The 22,685-nt window shown below is 48.5% G+C and overlaps 1 protein-coding gene across 2 annotated transcripts in view; it reads left to right on the top strand.

Annotated features, from left to right (window-relative positions):
* The window catches only part of BRD7 (bromodomain containing 7), a 718,458-nt gene that overhangs the window by 165,072 nt on the left and 530,701 nt on the right, over window positions 1-22,685 (top strand). For both annotated transcript variants that reach the window (XM_069604773.1, XM_069604774.1), the window contains exon 6: window positions 6,356-6,466. In XM_069604773.1, coding sequence (XP_069460874.1) covers window positions 6,356-6,466 — 111 coding nt within the window. The remainder of the gene's footprint in view (window positions 1-6,355; window positions 6,467-22,685) is intronic.

Genomic DNA, 22,685 nt, shown 5'->3' with positions numbered 1-22,685 from the left:
AAGAATACAATCCAAGGTGACCGTAATGATTTTCCAATGATCCAGCCAGTGTCGACTCTAAACCATGAGTCTACTGAAACCTCAAAATGCCTTGATGCCAGCGAGGCGGAATTCGACATTCTGTCAAATGGCAGCATAATCGAGGTTGATCTAGATGTTCCCGACGAACGGGTGGAGGCTATGAATATATCCACTATGGGCGAAATTGAATTTGTCCAAATCGTCACCGCACCTGCTTCCAAACCAGCACTCAAAGGACTATGATGTATTCTCTAAGAAATCGGAAGCACCAAAGGGATGTTCAGGTGATACACTACCAGTCAACCCTTGTGCGAATTCTAAGAAGGATGTGGCAGGGCAGAAAACGGAAGTGAAAGATGAAATAAGGAAGAAAACAAAGAATGCAAAACCGCCACTTAAACCAAGATCAAACATAAGCAAATCCTTTGTCAAAAATGTGCCCCAGCAAAGATTGGAACATCTGCTATTCTTAAGGGTCTTCCCCCAAGGCCGGTACTATTGTGCTTGGCCTCTGGGGCCATCGGACTCCTCAAGTCAGATGCGGATATTGAGCCTTTGTCACTAAGAAGCCCAGACATTGCTGAAGATTTAATGAATGTATCCACCTATTCAGTGTCTGAAATGAAGACCTGGGGGGTAATATTAGTTACCCAACCCCTGGCAAACGTGAGAAGTTTCGAGGGCTGCCAACCAATCACCTGAAGCATCCCTTGAACCCTTGAAGCGCAGAGACCGTGTCTGCCTCCCCTATACCCCCCCACACCCCCCCCCACCCCGTCTGCCCCTGCAGTCATGGGTGTATTCCCGGGCAACCCTCTGGCTATTTGTGCCATGAAATTTGAATCCCCGTTCCTGATCAAGGATGACTCTCATTTGAGAAACATAAGAAGAGCTCCGGGGGACTTTCCAAGTACACAAGCACTAAGCAACCCTATACTGGAAGACCAGAGTAAGCGACCTCCACAGATTGATAGGCAACTGCTTCATAATAAACTCTTTCAAGAACCAATAATGACGGGCGCTACAGCATCGAAAGTGGGCAACCTGGAAGTCTTAACGGAGCAAGAGAAAATGGACTATAAAGCTAACCCACAACAAAACATCAAATCTTGTCCGTGCTCAGCTCTGGTGGGGCCTCCACCCGCCAGAATAGTTACTAGTCGATATGTGTCTCTTAATGAGGATGAGCAGGTGAGGCCCTCAAATCCCCCTAATAATGTTAATCTTTAAAACACTACAGGAAAGGCGAATGGCACTTCTACAAAGTGGCCAAAAATCCAGAGCAGCACCGCTAGACAAAAGAAACCATCTGGCTGTTGAACACCCAGCTAAAAGTAACAAGCCTCCCGTAAGGCCCTGTGAGGAATTCTGCTTGCTACTAGAACGGCTACTCCACATAATCGACGTGCTGATAATGAACTGTGCAGATGTATTGAGGTTTAAAGTGATTGCATCGAATGCCTTAGCATCTAAAAAATAAAAAGCAACGAAAAAGAAAAAATCAAATGCATTTTTTTTAAATATTTTAATGGGGGGGGTCCCCCAACCCCTGTTTTTTTTTTTACCCCTTCAAATCCATTATAATTAAAATAAAACCTTTTACCTTTGAAAAAAATGCATTCAATGCTTTTTTTCGATGCTTTCTTTTCACAATGCTTTGTCATTCAATGCTTTGTATTCGATGCAATGACTGGATACCTGTATTGAGGCTGCAGGCTGCTGCACAATCTTCCTAACCTACATCTGGTCACAACTAACAACCTGAAAACTATTGACTTTCCTGAAGACCGTTTGGACTTGGTGATCATCCACCTGCCTTCTAAGTTTCTCAAAATCCAACTCCTAGACGAGGCTCCAGGCCTGTTAAGGATGGGTTTTGACTTAGGGAGTTAACCCCTGTGGGGGAAGACAGGCCTGTAGGCCCTCTGTGGAGCTCTGGTGTTCCCTCAGTGGGTAAGGAAGGATAAAGACTGACACACAAGGATAAGGTGGAACAGCCAGTGTTACTGTCCCATAACGATAACCAAATAAGGGCTCATATGAAGCCCGGCGACCTGTCGGTCCCGGTTTTGCTGGTTAAGTCCTAGTCAGTCATAGCACCTATCCCCAGGGTAATGAAAGGAGAGATACTCCTGATGAAAAAACTAGAGCTAGTTGGCTGGGGCCTTGGCAACCAAAACCAACAGAGCATAACGGCTCAAAAGAACAGAAATTAAGAACCTCGTTATAGGAAGCTGGAACACAAGAGGGTTCAAACACATATTTGGGGCTGGTGATGTGAACATCAAAGCCTATGACATTATTTGGTACCAGGAAACATGGATGAGGAATGCTCCTATACTAGCAGGTTTTACAGTGTACTTTAATCCCTCCGTGAAAGGCCAGAAGGAGAGGCCGATGGCTGGTTTACTAATAGCCCTGAAACATGAAGCAAACCATACTAACCCGTACATCCAGGTCCTTATGATGTGGTAAAGGGGTCTGTCTATACACTCCAACACCTTGATTCTATTTAACCTTTATTGGAACATATGTGCCCAAGAGTGTGTTCAGTTTTCGGAATCAATAATGGACATTTTGGACGGCACATCAGAATTATGGTTGGATCCACATATCATAATTTGTGGGGACCTAAATATTCATTGCTTCAACAAAAGGAAATGCATTATTGAAGATTTCAACTCAGCAATAACTGAAACCGAAACAAGAGGCCTCAGGTTGTGTGAGGAGCTGTCATTAAGGAACATTCACATGCTAAATGCAAGCCCTAAGGGCGATATCCTGGCTAGTGTAACTTGGGGGAAATGGACCAGACGGTAAGACTCTAGACTACTTCTTTGTTTCACCTAACATGCTAAAGTGTGTGCAACAACAGCTTGTGGTTATGGAAACGAAGCAGAGTGACCATAATATGTTGGAATTAGTCTGTAAGGCCCAGAACTCGAAAATCCTCGAACAATACCCAATAGCATTGGGTGTGACTGCGGGGAGAAATAGACTCATTATCAATTCAGCAAGAATTGATCAGTTGACTACGAGATTTAAAGCCAGGTGAACATGGATCGAGCCCTCTCCATCGAGCGATTGGTGATGGACTTTGTTGAACTTAGGAAACAAGATCCTAGACGATCATTTGCTCAATTGCATAGCTTTGATAAAGCTGTGGCTAATAAGAAAAAGATCCTAAGCTCCAAACTGAGGCGGCTAAAATAAAAAGTGGAAACTAATGAAGCTAGAATGAGCTGTAAGAAATTGAAGCAAACCTGTTGAAACTGGTTTAGTTCTCGCAAACATGAGTTGCTTCAGCGAGACGCAGAAAATATGCGAAGGAGTATTGTGTCAAAAAATATAAGTGAGATTTGGCCGTGGATCATTGGCGCAAGTGCCCCTCAGGAGGCGTTATTGTCTAATGCAGTTTCAGCTAGAGCCTGGGAGGAACACTTCACTATTCCAGATGGTTGAGCCTGCCATCTGGACCACACACACTCTAAAAGGGGGAGGCTGGATCTTTGCAACCACAAGAGATGACATCCTTTCCCTCATTAACAAAGCAAGCTACTCTAGTGCCCCTGGCCCAGATGGGATATCTAATGCCATGTTAAAAAGGGATCCTGAGCAGTGGGCCTCTTTTCTGTGGGTCCTATTCGATCAAATCAAAAAAGTAAGGCGAGTACCCTTCTCGTGGAAAACATCAATCATTGTTACCATCTTTAAAAAGGGAAACTGGACGATCCCCTCAACTATAGGCCTATAGCCTTGTTGGACGTCGCTGGGAAGATCTTCGCCTCATTAATATTGCAGGGCCTCTCAAAATGGAGCATGACCAGTGGACATTATGACATCAGGCAATCTGGCTTTGTTAAAGGAGCGGGCACAGCCCTCAATGTATTTTTGCTTAACATTCTAAAAAGTCGTACAAAGGAGAAAGGCACTAAATTCTGAATGGCCTTCATAGATCTCGTCCAGGCCTTCGACACAATTGACTGCACAATTGTGGTCGACGCTTGAACAGTGGAATTGTCCAGAAGATCTGGCTGAAGCCATAAAAGACCTCTACTCAGAGACCTCCTTAAGAGCGAGGCTGGATGGAAGGGCCTGCTTTCAGATCCCATTAGGTCCATGAAGGGTCTCAAGCAAGGGTGCTCTCTAGCTCCAGCACTCTTTAATTTGTTAATTTCAGACATCTATAACGCATTGAAGAGTGCAAGACGCTTTTGCCCAAAATTGGCTGGCATTCACCTGGACCGGCTCCTTTATGCTGACGACCTTGTCCTCATTGAGCAGACCCCGGTCGGCCGACAAAGACAATTAGACGCTTTACAAGTTTACGTTCAAGTCAACAGGCTAAAGAGCAACGCAAAACAATCTTGCATATTAATCTTGGAACCAGGGGGAAGCAGAGGAGGGAATAAAATCTTGGTATATGAATGGCCAGAAGCTCTCTCAAGTAAGCTTGATGACTTATTTGGGAATGTGTTTAAACACAGTCCAATCAATGCTCCAAGAACGATCATCTTGCGAAGTAAAATAAAGATGCTAGCTGCTAAGGCCTGAGTAATCATGAAAAAATAGAGTCCCCTACTACTATTCTACCGAATGAAGGTCGTACTGAATGTCACCTATGGTGCAGAAGCCGCCTTTGCCCTCCCGGCAACAGGCCCCTCTTGGAGGGACTATTTTGGAAAAAGGTTCTAAACCTCCCAAGGGAACCCCTATCCGAGATATAAGCATGGAGTTGGGTTTAAACTCCCTTTATGCAATGATGGTTTGGAAGTCCTTGGCTCTGTCAGAAGTGCAGAATACCATCACCACCCATGGGCTTTGAACTTTTGCAAAAGGTGATCTCGGAAGGGGCAGAAGGTGTTGCGTGAATGGAGGGACATTAGTGCTGCAATTTTGAAGGACCTTGATTCCTCGGAGGAAAGCTTAGTTAGCAACCCGTGCAAAGTAAAACGGAAATTGTGGACCCTTGACTGGATTCAAACACAGCAGGAAAGATCGAGATTTAAATGCTACGGGAAAGCCCTCCTTGAAGCCTGTTAACTTCAACTCCTTGCCCAGATACCTGTCAAAATTACTGAGCAGCTTTCTTTGCACTAAGTTTATTCGTTTTCGGCTAAACTTGTTTCCAATCTGAGAGATCTTGAGCGTGGGATGAGGGGGGCGAGGGATGAAGTCGAAGCTGAATTAAGTTGCATACTTGTTGCTGCAAAGCCTCTATCGAATCACATCTTCTCCTTATCTGCCCGTCTGTAACAGAAGTGAGAACAAAATGGCTGGCCACCCCGTCATTATCGGCAGAGCAGTGTTGGAATTGCCTGATCCAGGGGGAAAGACTGTCATTAACCCTGGCCCTACTAAAAAAAAAATGTGAAGACATTGTCCATCTAATAGAAGGTACTGAAACTGTAATGAATGTATAACGGCTGTAAACCGCCTTCTTTCTATTTTTATCAGCTCTAATAGATTGGGGAACGTTGATGCTAACGTTTGTAACGGAACAACGGAACATATTTTCTTTTTAATTGACGTTTGTAAAATGTAATAGATGGAAATTCTGTTAATTAAATTATATTTGGTAAAAGGTTTTATTTGAACCTAATAATATTTAATTTTTAAAAAAATCGTTCTAGCAATGCAGTGCTGAAAGCTTAGTAGAAGCTTTGGTGACATGTCATCAAGGCCTAACTAGTCCGCATACAGGGTTCTAAAGTGCGGTTTTCTTGATGTATGTCCTACTTACCCTCTGAGTTACATATTTGGGCAAGTACTTTCCTTCATGTTAGCCCACAGCAGTGTACCTTGCTTGTCCCCTCTCTTAGCATTGAATGAAAGGATTCCACTCTTCTTGAATAACATTTGAAGTGAGCGACTGGTTCATCTGAGACTTCAAGAGATAAGAGACGTATATATCCTGTAGGATCACAAGAGTCTTACAACGTGCCCACTGAACAAGTTAGCTCGCCCTCCCCAATTGGCTTTGGGAGGCAGCGATTGAATAAGGGTGTAGTTTTTAAATTTTAATTACGTTATGGCCAGATAAATTATTGGTAAAGTTACATTGTGGTTTAGATTTCAGTAGTGTTTTATTTTTGTTTTAATGCATTCACTGCTTTCAGGCTACCCATCCCTGTCAAGAAAGGTGTCATGAATACAATGCTTTGTTTTCATCCATTCAGATGGTTGTGCAAAAAGTGATCGCGCTTTGCCATCTTCCAAGTAAAGCACATTTGTAACGCTGTATTTCAATGAAATGTACTCCAAAGGAGGCAATGAAGTGGATAACACTAATGACTTTGTATCTTTTTTCATTTTTGAATGTTTCTTTTGACAGGATAACTTCAAACAGATATGCCACAACGCTATGATTTACAATAAGCCTGAAACTATCTACCATAAGGCAGCAAAAAAGCTGCTCAACTCTGGCATGAAAATACTCAGCCAGGTGAGCATTTTTGTTTATTTTTGACAAAAAACAAAGTTTAAAATGTACTACAGTGCAAGAATACACTAAGAAAAATGTTTTTCAAACCCATTAGCCTAGCACTAGGCTAAAACACAATTCTGTTGATCATTTGTGTGTTCTTTCACAATCAAAGGGCATGACCACATTCGTTCTTTAACAATCTGACTGGAAAGATGCTGTGACCTCTGCTTGCAATAGCACTCTTTTTCTGGACATTTTGCAACTGAAAAGTGTTTAATGGTTGCAAAAGGTTCCATGAGTTTTTACCGCTCTCTTTTTCAGTAAAAAAAATGTAATTTGTATATTTTCAGTTTTTTAATTTCAGTGCAGCAACTTCCCTTTATTCCCCAATGTTACCCATGAACCCAAATACACCATTATCCCCTTTCCCTAAGCACTGTCTGTACCCCTTTTACAGATATATGTATAGTTGGTGAAAGTCTTTGAAGAGTTTTTGTGACTGAAAAATGTGTGCAGTGAATATACTACACTTGCATCACTGTTAGGACAGAATTCAAATGTGGGGTCTGCTGTCCTATTGTTTGGAATGCTGGGGGAGTCTGAGTGACAGAAAACCAATATGCCACTTACAATGCTTAAGTGATGTTAGTTTTGTTGTCTGGTTCATTCATACAAATAAGGCTTTAAACTGCGCATTCTCATCCTTCAGGTCTCTCTTAGTTGTCGCCTGGCAGTCCTAGTAGCCCCAGGTATATACGTTTCTGGTCTGTCCTCTCCTGTTTCCTACATTGAAGTGAAGACAGTGAAACAACTGGCGTGTGGGGCTGGTCCCCTTTTTTTAATTCCCTCATTTTTCCAAGTTCCCTTCCTGGTTGGTTGAAGAGGGGTATAACCCTCCACCTCTAGCGTCTGATTGTCCTTTTGGTCTGGGTTCCTTCCCTTTCTTCGTGCTGTGGCTGCCATCCCCTAGTGATGCTGTGCAGATCATAGGGATTGTAGGTGTCTGGCCTTATTCTTGAGGCATGCCCCAGCAGGCTTCCTCAGGACGCTTGTTCTCCACAGGTAAGGCCTGTTTATCCCTGGCATGAATCTATATTTGGTTTGCGGGATGTCATGACCGAATTCCCTCGCTTTCTGAGGTGGGGCAATCAAAGCATTTCCATTGTTTGTGAAATCTGTTGACTGGCACTGGGCCTCATCACGAGTTGGGCGATAGCCCTTAAATGCGACGGAATTACCGCCTCATTTAGGGGCTGTCCCTATCACAAGTCTGGCTTATTTACCCCCAGCTCGGACCGGGGTGGATACATCTGCCGAAACAATTTCCATTTTTCGGCGCAGTTACCACTGGTTTTTGCACCAAAAATTCCCCATTGGGCCCACAGGATTCAATGGGGATTAACAGTTGGCGCCCAACCCGTGATATTAGCTAATATAGTTGGGCAGTATCCCAGTCGGGAACCCCCCCCCCGACCCCCTAACTCATGATCAAGCCCACTGTCTGCAGTGTGGGTTTTTCTCTTGTCAGCAGTCTTCCCTGAAACCAAAAAAGTGATGGGTGGAAGGTTTCGAGTTGATCTAAACCACTGGCATTGCTCTGGGCAACCGTCCACACTACTGTTTTTAGGTCGTCTGCGCCATTGCAAAAGGGGCCCAGCCACATGCAATTAGTTGGGTACTGCCACCAATGGGAGCAGCCCTGCCCAAAATGCTAGGCCAGGTCCCCTCTGCACAGAAATACAAGCAACCCCAGACATGTTTCGGGCTTGTTGGGCCTCCTCAGTGAGGTGCAGCTTGGTTCCCTATGGCGGAGGAAGGTTGCCCAGAGTAATGCCACTGGTTTAGATGAATTAAAAACCTTGCATCCATCACTTTTCTGGTTTCAGCAGCTTTCCCTGAAGCAGTGTTCCCTGCTTGATCCTCTTTCTGTGGACTACAGCTTTAGCTGTGTTGCCCAGCCCTTGGTCATAAGAGCCTTGATTGTCTTTCTCTGTAGACTCTGCATCCTCCTGTAGGCTTGGTGGGGGTCCTTTGGTGGTTCTTCCACTCTGTGCACCCCGTCCCGGCACTCAACCACTCCTAGTTTTGCCCGAAATAAGGCCCCTATCCGTGGGTCTGTACAATTCTGCATAGCTTTACAGCAACCCTGGTCGACGCTCTGAAGAGAGCGGTCTCCACTCGTGCTACATATGCCGGTCCCTCGCATCCGCTGTTGAGTCCTTTGCCCACTCACCGGCCCTCTAAACATTTTGTAATTGATGTTGGTTTTTCTGTATATTTGACTTTATATTTGTGGTTAGAATGACTTCAAGTGAAGACCCCTGCATTATTTCTTTGTGCTGTATTATGGTAGCCCCTATGTCTCCTAGGAGAGGGGTGCTTTTTAAGCACTCTTGGTACGAGCAGACTTTAATCACCTTACATGTGTTGTGTATTTATGTTAGGTTTTCTTATACTGTGCACCGTTACCATTGGCATTGTCTCCAGGTGCTCACGTGGTTCTGTAAAAGAGTAGGTTGGGTAGGTTTGTGAGGGAGTAGGATAGAGGTTGTACTTTTCTGTTGGTGCTTGTAGAACCAGGAGGAACTGGCTTCTAGTGCGGGTCTGGTTTCTAGGTGTGTTTGGGTTGTGCACTCTAGGGCGGTTGTGTCCTGATGGGCACCCTCCAGTGATGGTGTTTGTTTGCGGCACTTCATTTTGTGGTGGATGTGTGAGTTGTGTGTTTTTGTTGTGAATTAGACTGATCCAAGGATTGTGTGAGGTAAGTGTGGGTATGCTGGAGAGGAGTTGAAAACGGGGGTTAATAGTCGGTGGCTTTCCTTCGGTCTCATTGGTATTGCTGGCATTGTCCATTTTGTGCTGGTCATTGGGAGTTGAATAGCCATGTTTTCAGTTGTTTTCTGAATGTGAGGTGGTCTTCTGTCGTCCTAATTTCCTTTGTTATTGTGTTCCATAGATTATCAATTAGATGTGAGAATGTGGTTCCTCTGAATTTCCTTTTTTTGTATTGTTTCGATTTGGAGGCCGTTGCTTGATCTTGGGTCTCTTCCTAGTTGGTAGCGGTTGATCTTTGCTTGGAGGGATTTGGCTCCTTGGCTGTCTAATGATTTGTGGGCATTGCAGAGGGCTTTGAATTTAATGCGCTTTTTTACTGGAAGCCAATGTATGCTTCTCGGAGCTGGTGTGATGTGTTCTCTTCAGTTTAGTCTCAGGAGTTTCCTTGCTGCAGTGTTTTGAAAGCGTGGATGTTTTTTGGTGAGCCGTTCTGACATTGCAAGGAAGAGGCTGTTTGCAAAGTCGATTAGTTGATTCATTTTTTTTTTTAATCATTTAATTTATCATTTTGAGAATAAAACATAAGAGAAAAGTTACATAGTCGATTCTTGATAATACTAGGTAGATGATTGCGAGGGTTCTATGTGGGAAGGCAAGGTAGGGGAGCATTCCTATAAGTAGTCTTAGGATGTAGAAGCATTTCTTTGTAGCGTTGGTTTGTGATTCCAGTAAGAGTCTGTTCTCCATGAGTATTCCTAGGGTTTTTACAAAGTTTGATATCTCAGGTTGGGTTCCCATGCCAGGTGGCCAGTTCAGTTGTGAGTCTGTTGTGCTGTCCTCTGGGGACAGAGAATTTCAGTTTCGGCTGGGTTTAATTTGAGGTTCTTCGTTGTCATCAAACTGTTTGTCGGTGAGGCAATTGTTGAGGGTGTTGCTTGGGTCTTGGGACGTGGCTATCTTAACCGTGTGTCATCTGCGTAGTTGTAGGTGGTCAGTCCATGGTTTTGAATGATTTTTTTTTATCAACGGCGACATGTAAATGTTGAAGAGGGAAGAGGCTAGAGTTTGTGGCACCCCACAGGAGATGTTTTTGGTGTTTGAGGTAAAAGGCGGTAAGTAGGCTCTTTCGAGGGGATTGGGTCCTCTGACGTATTCCATATCTATGACAGTAATCACCAGAGCTGTGCTGCTTCGGAAATTTTTTGGCGTCTGCGTCCTGCCTCGATGACGTCGATGCGCCGTCCTCGAGGACGACCTCCGACGGCCGATGTCACTGGATGTTATAAGTAGGACGCACGACACTCGTAGCCTCAGTTGCGTTTTCTCTGCGAACATGTTCGCTTCGTGAATCTCGGTACGCCTCGACTCTTTGAAGTTTGTTGTTCATCTCAGTTCTTCGAACCTGTTCGTTTGCGAAGTTATTCTTCGTGAAGATGTCTACCTCGTCTTCCACACCGCGTCTGGGCTTTAAGAAGTGCGGGGACTGTTGGTCCAAGATGTCGGTCACGGACTCGCCCAATGCCTGCCTCTGGTGCTTCGGGGAGGACCGTGACACGGATGACTGTGTCGACTGCCAGTCGCTCACGTCGAAAGCCTTGCAGGAGCGCAAGAAGAAGTTATCGATAGGTAAGGTGTCCAAGCCCCGGAAGTCGAGGTCTGCGGAGCTTTCGACGTACGACTCGAAGGGCGACTCTCTGCATCGTCGTCAGAAGTCCAGTGGGTCTTGATCCCAGAGTCGGTCTCGCCACTCCTCTGCCTCTTCGAGGCACACCCGGAAGCGCTGTCATCGGTCGCCTTCCCAGTCCTCATCCGAGGACTCCGCCCGTCGGCGGGTCGCTTACCCCACCAAGCATGCGACACCGGAGGATTGGGCTTCCTTCGGGAAAAAAATGTTGGCGATTCTCGAATCGCAGGGCACTGGTCCGTCCGCGCCTCCGAGTGGGGTCGGTCGTGATCAGCCGAGAGACGCCGCTCGCATGCCTTCGGGCTCGGGTGGTCGTCATGATTCGTGGGAAAGGTCCAGCTCGGACAAGGGGAATTGTTCTCGGCATGCCCGGTCCAGGTCCCGGTCCTCGACGCGCTCGAGACCGCGTGAACCTGTGAAGTCTTCGAAGAAGACATCGACGCCTGTGGCGCCGAGGTCGTCGACGGACTCCCTCGAGGCTCTGCCTCCGAGGAGGTCGTAGGCGCCCAGAAGGTCGAGGGACACGCTCGGGGCTCCTCCCTCGAGGCCTGTGTTGACGCCGTCGATGCTGTTGTCGACGCCTATTCTCTCGACGTCGGCGCCGATTCACTCGACGCCTTTCGGGGCTGTGTCGACGGGGGTACCCCGTGGCTTGGGGGAACCACCTAGGAAGGCTCTGGCCAAGGTCAAGCATGGCTTTGGTTCCAGTTCTGTGCCTTCTTACTACCATCTGGAATTCATTTCAGAGGTGGATGAGGGCTCTGATGATGGCATGGTGTCTGACACGGTGCCTGATGAGATTCTCTCGGGCCGTAGCCAGTTTGAGGACCTGAGGCAGTCCCTGCATGATGCTAGTGGGCTGGACACCTCTCCGGAGGTGGAGTTTTGTAGGCCTGAGCCTGGCACTCATGGTGATTCTTCATACCGGCGCCTTATGTCACGGGTCACCGAGTACTTTGGATGGTCTGCTCCCCCAGGGAAGTTTGTTCAGGATGACCGTATGGATATCCTCGACATTGGTCCGCCAACTGACCCGGTACTGCCATTCCATATGGCTCTGCAAAGAAGGGTGGCAGCGGCTTGGACTGCTCCGGAGAGTCTCCCGGCAGTGAGCAAGTCTTTGCTGCGAAAATACCGCCCAGCCAGTAGGGGCCCCTGCTACTTGTCCAAGCACCCTACCCCGGAGAGTTAGGTGGTGCAGGCGGCTACGGCACCGGCAAAGCAGGCGTCGTACCCTACCATCCCTCCTGATGGGGACGACAAGCGGTTTGACGGCTGGGGCGAAGAAAGTGTTTTCTGCTGGGGGTATGGCGCTTCAGGCGGCCAACTCCATTTGTGCCTTGTCTCGTTTCACGCACACTCTGTGGAACTGTGTTTCCTTGGCGGCTGAACATATTCCCGAAGGGGATGAACGGGATGGTTTCCTTGCCATGGTTCAGGATGGCAGGGATGCTATGTGTGAGGCCGTTCAGTCGGGTTTGGACATGGCGGATTGCGTCAGCCGGTCCATGGCGGCGAGCACTGTGATACGCAGGTTTGCGTGGTTGCGGAAGTCGGGTTTGCTGCTGATGTGCAGGCCGGGCTCCTCAACATGCCCTTTGACAGGGAACATCTTTTTGGCAGCAGGGCTGACGAGAGCATTGAGAGGTTGAAGACCTCCAAAGCTGCAGCAAAGTCGTTGGGCGCTGCAGTTCGACAACCTCTGCCTTTTCGTCCTAGGGGACAGCAATGGAGGGGAGGTTCCTTTTGTTATTACTCATCCTTTGGTAAAGTGAGAGAAGCTGCCAGTCAAAGGGGCCACCGTAGGAGTGCCAGAGGTGGATAACAAGGTACTCGAGGTGCCAAGGCCGCTCGGGCAGTTGCCTCTTTGCCCTCGGGCAACGCCGCAGCCGCTTCGACTCAGTTATGAGGACATGTCCCATGGTTCGCCGGTTGGGGGAAGGCTGGCGCAGCATCTTGCAGAGTGGCGCGCCATTACTTCAGATGTGTGGGTTCTGGAGATCATAACCCACGGCTACTGTCTTCCTTTCCGGCAGAGGCCTCGAGACAATCCACTGGGGAATCTCTCTTTGAAGAGTCCGGATCCGCTCCTTGTGCAGGAAATTCAATCCCTGCTGGAGAAAGCGCCATAGAACTGGTGCCTGTAGCGGAGAGGAACAAGGGATGGTATTCCCCTTATTTTTTGATTTCCAAGAAAGACGGGGGATTGAGACCCATCATGGACTTGCGCGGTTTGAACAAACTCCTCAGGAAGGACAAGTTCATGATGGTTACTCTCTCTCAAGTCCTCCAGGCCCTTCAACTTCAGGACTGGTTGGTGTGTCTCGACCTCAAGGACGCTTATTTTCATGTGCCGATCCATCCAAAGCACAAGAAGTACCTGAGGTTGGCGACTTGCACTTTCAGTTTCGGGTCCTGCCGTTCGGATTGACCTCCGCCGAGGGTCTTCACCAAGCTCATGGTAGTGGTGGCAGCGCACCTCAGGAAAGGGGGGATTCACGTCTACCCCTACCTGGACGATTGGTTGATGAGGGCGCGCTCTCCGGAGTAAGTCCTGGATAATCTGTCAGTCACCTGCCACAGATGCAGCGCCTCCAGAATCGGCGGCGTCGACACAGCCCTCGAGGTCGGAGCCCCGAGCGTGTCCCTCGACAACACAGTGGCCATGCACTACCTCAACAAAAGGGGGGGGGGGCAGGGTCACTTCCTCTGTGCAGAGAGGCGATGCAGCTCGAGTTCTGGGCCATCCAGCAGGAAGTTTCGATCTCGGCAGTTCATCTGGCCGGAGCCGAAAACGTGACGGCGGATGCTCTGAGCAGGCAGAGCGCGATCTCTCACGAGTGGGAGTTGGCTCAGGAGATTCTCCTGGAGATCTTCGCCCTTTGGGGGACCCCTCAAGTGGATCTCTTCGCCTCCAGTGTCAACCGGAAGTGCGAAAGGTTTTGCTTGCGGGAATTTCCTCCAGAAGGAGCCTTAGGAGACGCGTTCGTGGTGGAGTGGTCATTCCCGCTGCTGTACGCGTTTCCTCCAGTCCCCGTCATCCCGTCATCCCGCAAGTGCTGCGGAGGTTACGGAAGTTCGGTTCCCGGATGATCATCATTGCCCCGGCGTGGGCTCGGAGGACGTGGTACCCGGACCTTCTCGACTTATCCATCTGCCCTCCACGTCGTCTTCCCTAACGAGACGATCTGCTCTCACGGGAGGGGGGTCAGGTTCTCCATCCAGAGGTCAGATCCCTCAACCTTCACGCTTGGCTTCTGAAAGGTTGAGGTATAAGGATTGGGACCTCCCTGAGGACGTGATGGAGGTGTTGCTTTCGGCCCGAAGGCCGGCAACAAAGTCTCTGTACCGTTGCCGTTGGCGTAAGTTCTGCGACTGGTGCAGAGTTCAGAATGTGGATCCTTTTGCATGTGACATCCCCATGGTTCTGTCCTTTTTGCTTTCTTTGGCCCACAGGGGCTTGCAAGTGGGTACCGTTAAGGGTTACCTGGCGGCGCTGTCCATCTTTAAGCGCTCGTCTGAAGAGTGTTCTTACTTTAAAATCCCTTTGATTTCACAGTTCCTGAAAGGGCTCACTAATGTGTTCCCTCCGTCACCTTTCCTGGTGCCCGGTTGGGATTTAAACCTGGTTCTTAAGTTTCTTATGGGTGCTCCGTTTGAGCCTTTACATTCTTGCCCTTTGAGGCTGTTAACTCTGAAAACTGTGTTTTTAGTTGCGGTTACTTCCGCTCGCAGAGTGAGTGAGTTACAGGCACTTTCAGTTAAGCCTCCCTTCACTGTATTTCACAAGGACAGGGTTGTCCTTAGAGTTCGTCCTTCTTTTCTTCCGAAGGTAGTGACGGAATTTCATTTGGCCCAGAAGGTTGTTCTTCCGGCATTCTATCCTCCTCCGCATCCTGGTAAGGAAGAGGAGAGGCTCCATAGGCTTGATCCTAGGAGAGCTTTAAGCTTTTATGTTTCACGCATGTCCCGGGTCAGAGTGGATGATCAACTCTTTATTGGTTACGCTGGAAAGCGTTTGGGGCAAGCTGTGACGAAACAGACTTTGTCTCGCTGGATTATTTTGGCCATCTCGGAGTGCTACCGTTTGGCGGGTAAGGACCCACCGGCTGGCTTGCGGGCCCATTCTACCAGGGGTATGGCTGCGTCTACTGCCCTGCAGAGGGGTGTTCCTATTCGCAACATCTGTGATGCAGCCACCTGGGCTTCAGTACATACATTTGTACGTCACTATTCCCTTGATTCCATCCGAGCACAGGATCTGGCCTTTGGCAAGGCGGTCCTTTGCTCTGCTATTTGATTGGCTATTCTACATTTTGATTCTAAATTCTTTCCCTCCTCCTTGCTTTGGTACTGCTTTGGGAGTCTGTCATAGATATGGAATACGTCGGAGGACCCAATCCCCTCGAAGAACAAGTTACTTTCTTACCTGGTAACGTTCTTTCGATGGGATGGTCCGACGACGTATTCCATATCGCTCCCGCCCTGCCTTCCCCGCTTCAGAATTTCTTTTGCGATTGCAGCTTACGTTCCGCAAGGCTTTGTGTCTGACTGGCAGTTGACTTATGTCACACGTTCTGGGGGAAAAAACTATAACTGAGGCTATGGGCGTCGTGCGTCCTACTTATCACATCGGATGACGTCGGACGTCGGAGGAGGTCCTCGACGACGGCGCATCGACGTCATCGACGCAGGACGCAGACGCCGAAAAAGTTTCCGAAGCAGCACAGCTGTGGTGATTACATGTCATAGATATGGAATACGTCGTCGGACCATCCCATCGAAAGAACGTTACCAGGTAAGAAAGTAACTTGTTCTTTTAGTTGCGGTCACTTCCGCTCGCAGAGTGAGTGAGCTACAGGCACTTTAAGTTAAGCCACCCTTCACTGTGTTTCATAAGCACAGGGTTGTCCTTAGAGTTTGTCCTTCTTTTCTTCCGAAGGTGGAATTTCATTTAGGCCAGAAGGTTGTTGTTCCGGCGTTTTATCCTCCTCCGCATCCTGGTAAGGAAGAGGAGAGGCTCCATAGGCTTGATCCTAGGAGAGCATTAAGTTTTTATATTTCACGTATGTTCCGGGTCAGAGTGGACGATCAGCTCTTTATTGGTTACGCTGGTAAGTGTTTGGGACAGGCTGTGACGAAACAGACTTTGTCTTGTTGGATTATTATGGCTATTTCTGAGTGTTACCGCTTGGCGGATAAGGACCCACCGGTCGGGTTACGGGCCCATTCTACCAGGGGTATGGCTGCCTCTACTGCCCTGCAGAGGGGTGTTCCTATTCGCAACATCTGTGATGCAGCCACCTGGGCTTCGGTACATACTTTTGTACGTCACTATTCCCTCAATTCCATCCGGGGGCAGGATCTGGCCTTTGACAAGGCGGTCCTTTACTCCGCAATTTGATTGGGCATGCTAAATTTCTGTTTTCTAAATTCTTTTCCCTCCTCCTTGCATTGGTACTGCTTTGGGAGTCTGTCATAGATATGGAATACGTTGGAGGACCCAATCCCCTCCAAGAACAAGTTACTCTCTTACCTGGTAACGTTCTTTCGATGGGATGGTCCGACGACGTATTCCATGTCGCTCCCTCCCTACCTTCCCCGCTACAGAATTTCTTATGCGATTACAGCTTACGTTTCCGCAAGGCTTTGTGTGTCAGACTGGCAGAAGACTGGTGGCAAACGTTCTGGGGAAAAAACAACTGAGGCTACGGGCGTCGTGCTTTCTACTTACAACATCCAGTGACGTCGGCCGTCGGAGGAGGTCCTCGAGGACGGCGCATCGACGTCATCGAAGCAGGACGCAGACGCCGAAAATTTTCCGAAGCAGCACAGCTGTGGTAATTACTCTCATAGATATGGAACACGTCGTCGGACCATCCCATCGAAAGAACGTTACCAGGTAAGAGTAACTTGTTCTGGATTTAGCCATTTTAAGGCAGTCTTTTACACTGCATTCCTCCAGTATTTCGATTAGTGTTGAGTGACTAATTTTGTCGAACACTGCTGATATGTCCAGTATGAGGGCAGATTGAGTGCTTTTGTCTGCATTTATTCTTAAGTCGTCCCATATGGATAGGAGTGCTGATTCCGTTCCTCTCATGGGTTTGAAGCCGACTTGCAAGTGGTTAAGTTTTCCGTTTGTTTGTGCGTAGGTAAGAAGAATTTTGTTTACATCGTCCTCCAGTATTTTCATTGGGTAGGGCAGGTTGGCTATAGGCTTGTAATTACTGGGGTCTTCCGCGCTTTACGTTTTGTTTTTTATCAGAGGCTTGTTGTAAGCCGGTTTGAATGATTTTGGTACTATTTGTTTGTTTAGGGATGGGTTCATCAATAGCCGGAATTGTGATGTTGGGGTGGTGTGGTTGAGGACTTATTTGTAGATGCCCGGGGGAAGGGTCGCTTGGCGATACAGCGAGGTTGGTGTCCTTTATTAGTCTGGAGAAAACTTTGTCTATTGGTTCAAATTGGACGAATGTTGCTGGGGTTGGTGGAACGCCAGTTGTCATTGGTTCTGTGGTTGTGTTTATAGTTGCGTGGCTTGCTTCAATGGTCTGTTGGATTGTTTCCATTTTTGTTCTAAGGTAGTTGATGTTGTCACATAGTGCTCGTGATGCGATGACTTCTTTATGCAGATTTGTTGCCGATTGAGTTCTTGTGGCGTAGTAGGTTTTTGGAGGACTGCCCATTTGTATATTCAGAGTTGTCTTTGGAATTTTATTTTGTCTGGTTGATTGTAATGGTTTCTCCATATTTTTTAGCGGTTTGTTTTTTTTGAGTTCTCTCAGCTCTAAAGTGAACCACCTTGCCATCTTTTTTGCTGTCTTTGAATGGTTTTGTTGTAGCGAGCTGGTGACAGCTGCGATTCAATTTTGGCTTCACTAGGGGTGCAGCCGTTTTAGTGCATTAGTAGCCCAATGCACAAGTATGGTAGCCTTTGGGATCCTAACAGGGTTTGAAATTGATGGGAGCTATTTAGCTCCTCGATATAGCATTGTAGAGCCTGGATGGCTTGCAACCGACCATTACCAGGAGCTACCTTTGACTGCCCAAGCCACCTGGTGCTGTACAGACATCCCTATATGACATTAGCTCTGTGTATTTGGGAATTTGTATGAATGGACACTAGGATATATCTAGAAGACATTTACAGGATAATGGGCGTTATATAATGGACAAAATGTTATCATTTACAGCATGCCATATACCAACTCCTTGTTCCCAAGAAGTAGCTCCTGCTTACTCTTACGTCCCGTCCCCTTTCCTCCGTACTGTATGGACGTCCCTTCCACGGGACGGGAGACGGAACCTTTTTCATCAGAAAAATCTTCTTCCCCTTTAAATTTTAGAGGCGCAGTCCAGGGAGCATGCGCTTGCTTGACTCCGCCCACTGGCGCTACTCCCCATTCCCCTTTCCCGCATCAACGGGAACGGGCCGATTTCACCTGCGCTCCTGGGTTTGGCTTCGGCCATGTAATACCACACGCTCTTGCCCGGATATTCTTCTATGTTTGTCTTTTTTCTTTTAGATACTTGATCCTCTGACACCACGCTCCTCCCTGGCGCATGTCGACTTCAGTGGGCTTCAGCAGGTGTCCAGCCTGCGAGGGGCTCTTCACCACTTCAGACCCCCACGCCCTTTCCCTCCGCTGACTTGGCCCCGACCACGGCTGGGAGGGTTGTTCCGCTTGCAACGCCTTGACACCACGGCACTGAAGAACAGGCTAACTAGGTGAAGGAAGCTCTTCCAGAAGTCCCCTCCGAGGACCTAAAGGACTTCGTCAAACATTGCTCGAGGCCAAAGGCAAGGCCTCTATTCATTATTGCACCCCGCAAGAGCGATCCTTTTCAAGGAAGCGCCCGAACAGGAGGAATCTCCCGGGTTCTAGCACCAGCACACATACCGAGGCTAGTCTAGCTACCGGCCTCACGGCCGAGGGGTCTCCGGATCATTCCGTTATCAGTGCTGAGGGACCGCAAGGTTCTTCTACCAGGATTACCCCTGAGGGGCACCGCCCTAGTACCGGCATCATGTCCAAGAGGGCGCCTTCATGCAGCACAACCGACAGCTCTGCCAAGGGCAATACACCTTCCAGGCCCCGGCCTGAGGTGCGGGATAGGCCTTTTGTTCAAACACCAATCGTCTTGGACGGGTCTGGTTCCAGCGAGCCAGGCACCATGAATTTGGCACATGGCACGCAGCTCGACAAAATGGCTGCTGCGCCAGACAAGATGGCCAACGTCCAATACCTCCTCTAGCAGAGCGGGTGGAGGAACGAGTCACAAGGTGGGACTGGTGTCAACCAGGTACGTGCCTACAGCTTATCCATCAGCAGTGCAGGGCATGTTCCCCCTGCACCCCAGGGAGAGTTTGCCCCGGCCCCAGCAGCCCGTAGCCACTCCATCAATATCTCCTGCCAACTCTTCAGCCTCCAATGACGGGTTCTTTGAAAGGTTTCTGGTGCTGATGCGAACACCCCAGATGGGGTTTATCCTTCGGGATACTATCAGGGACATGCTCCCTCAGGTCACACCACCGGTACCCATAGTCATTTCTCCAATGGCTCCGGTGCCACAGGCCGCAGCGCTGTCCACGCGGCCCTTGCCGGCTCCTATTCTGGCTCCCCTGCCTCTGGCAGTACAGTCGGTTCCACACTAGCCTCCGCAACAGCCTCCGGCTCTGGTCTCCACACTGCAGCCCACGGCGCCCATTACCCCTCCGCAAGTTCTGGACCCTCTGAGCACTCAGGTGGACACAGACGAGGAGGAGGACCCCGACACGCCATCTTCAGCGAAGGCCTTCCACGAACGCCTAATACCTGGCCCTTCCTCAGCCCGAGGTCTAACAGCCCGAGGAGGGGGTTTTGGCAGAAGTCCTCACCCTAAGGCCGCCCTTCAAAATGGAGATCCCGATGCAGAAGGACGTTGTTCCTCTGGCCAAGAAAGGGTGGCTCAAGCCGCACTCGGCCCAACCTGTCAATAGGCGCCTCAACGGCAAGTACAGGCAGTTGGAAGGGGATACACTCTTGCTTTTGATTCATTCTCAGCCTCACTCATTGGTGATCGCTGCAGCGTCACTCTATTCTAAGCCTCAGTCATCCTCTGCCACCTCGTCCTCGGCGCTGCTACGCAAGGAGGAGATCTTGGAGGTGTACTCCAACACCTCCCTGTACCTGCGTCAAGCCAACGCTGATACCATGCTGGCAGCCGTTCACCAAAGGCTCTGGCGGGAAATTGTGGACTTCCTCCCGGAACTTCTGCCACAAAACCAGGCTCGCTTCAAAGCTGGATTAGGAGAAGCCAGGCTGGTAGCGCAGGACATCATGGAGTCCGCAGTGGCCCATACCTCTGGCCGGGCCATCTGCATTGCCACGGACATGAGAAAGATGGCTTGGCTCTGGGCTACCAAGTTTAACCCGGATGTCCAGGAACGCATATTGGACCTTCCATTCGAGGGTAGTGACCTCTTCAACTCCACCATGGATGAATGATTAGATAAAAAGAACAGCTCATGAATCGCTAAGTCTTTATCTATTCCTACGAAGGCCACGCCCAAAGTGTACACCCACTCCAATCAATGCTCCGACAAGGAGCGGGCATCTGGAGGGTTCTGAGGCTTCCGAGAACAGAGGTCCAGTCAACCTGACCGTTCCCCGAGTCGGCATCGGAGGAAACAACAAAAGGGTGGGCTGGGGGGGGGGGGGGGTGCAAGGGCTTTTTCCAGTCCCCCCCCTCTACAACAGCTTTGGAAGGGAAAGAAGGCATAACCTGCCCCTCCGGGTGTTTCTCCAAATTGGCAGTTTCTCCAAATTGGCAGACAAAACACCCAAAGAATGATAAAACCTTATTTTCCAATTTGGATTTCTTCATCAACGAGAAAAAAATCAAGTCTAATTTCCAACCAAATAAAACAATTTCTGGGAGCCATTTTAAAGACAAAAGAGGAACTGGCTTTGCGGTCAAATGGGTGCTTACAAAACATGTTGCAAGTACCTCATTACAAGGCTGAGCGCCAGATAACTGTATGCAATGCAATGCGCTTGCTTGGGATGATGGTCTCATGCATTCACTTGGTTCTACACGCGCGTCTGCAACCACTGCAGGAGTGGTTAGCGAAACAATGGTCTCAGGCAAGCGGTCAGTGGGACGATAGTGTTTTTTTTTTTTTTTTCACTAACCCTGCTACTGGCTCTTCGTTGGTGTTCCAGGGACAACCTGCTTAAAGGAAAACCCTTTTGCGTTCCACCAACATTAGCGATCCTAACTACAGACGCCTCACTCGCCGGTAGGGGAGCCTACTTCCTCCATCACACAGCCCACTGCCAGTGGACATACACCACAGCCCAAAATCACATCAATTTCATAGAACTTCTGGCAGTTCTCAAGGCTCTACAAGCCTTTCAGCAACATTTTACAGGTCACAGTGCAAGTCCTCACAGACGGCACCACTGTAATGTTCTATATAAACAAGCAGGGAGGCAAACACTCCAAGTGTGTCCAAGCTATCACAGAAAATATGGAAGTGGACAATCAGGCAGAACATATTCCTAACCTCTGAATGCATTCCAGTGGAATTCAATGCTCTGGCAGACACCATGATCAGATACCCTCTACCAGAAGAACATGAGTGGCAACTCAATAGGGAAATTCTAGATAGAATCTTCTCCCAACGGGGGCATCCTCCCTTAGACTTGTTTGCCCCAAGCCTAAACACACAATGCCCATACTTTGCATCCAGATTTCCCCTACCAGGGTCCAAGGGTAACGCGCCATGGATGAACTGGTCAGGGAAATTTGCTTACGCTCTCCCCCCCCCCCCTCCCCACACGTCAACACCACTTCTGAGCAGAGTAGTGCACAAGATGCACCAGGAAGAAGCTACTCTAATCCTGGTTGCTCTAACATTTCAAAAAAAGGTAGCAGGCGCTCCTCTCCAGAAGGAACATGGCATGATAACCTGTTTGAAGATGAGAGTTTGCAGCACACGCTTTTTGCTCACTGTACCTTTCACAGATGGGAAATGTCCATTTGCATATCAGTCTTTGTCCCACCCACATGGGCAAACCAGCACCGAAATGCTATGGTGAAGCTGCGAAACAACCTTGGTTTCTATATCTGTTCAAAGTGGCGATGTGCAACCCGATCAAGCTCCTGTGCCCTTACAACATGCTAACTCAACACAAGGGAGCATCTCCACATCCTCGTCCTCAATCTATGAACTTGGCAGCCTGGCTCCTGAAGTCAGAGTTCAGCCACTTAAATCTTAAACAACGGTGTATGGATATCCTAAAAGAGGCACCGAAGCCCAACCGCAGACACTGCTATCTCAACAAGTGTAAGCGATTTGTGATACAGTGCAGGTCACAATCCATAAACCCAATTGAATGTTCCCCAGCTAACATTCTGCATTACGTGCTTTACCTACTAGATTCCGGCCTAGTATCCAACTCCATCGAAGTACACCTGGCGGCTCTGTCAGCTTACTCCACTTCACAGAACAAAGTGTCCTGGTGGAAAGTTCCTATCATTAAAGCATTCATGAAATGGGGATGGGATCTTAAAATTGTGCTCTCCAGCGTCTTGGGTCTGCCCTTTGAGGCTATGCACAAGGCCAGCCTAAACATTTGACTTACAAAACTGTATTCCTAGTAGCCATCAACTCTATAAGACAAGTCAGTGATCTACAGGCTTTGTCGGTGCAAGACCCCTTCTTCATAATACACTAGGTCTTGTACTATGTGAACAAAACTAAACCCCTAAGAAAAACACACCAAATCT

Source organism: Ambystoma mexicanum, chromosome 1p (assembly GCF_040938575.1).
Source record: "Ambystoma mexicanum isolate Mex_15411 chromosome 1p, UKY_AmexF1_1, whole genome shotgun sequence".
NCBI classification, from domain to species: Eukaryota; Metazoa; Chordata; class Amphibia; order Caudata; family Ambystomatidae; genus Ambystoma; species Ambystoma mexicanum.
This window is presented reverse-complemented; position numbering and strand designations above follow the sequence as displayed.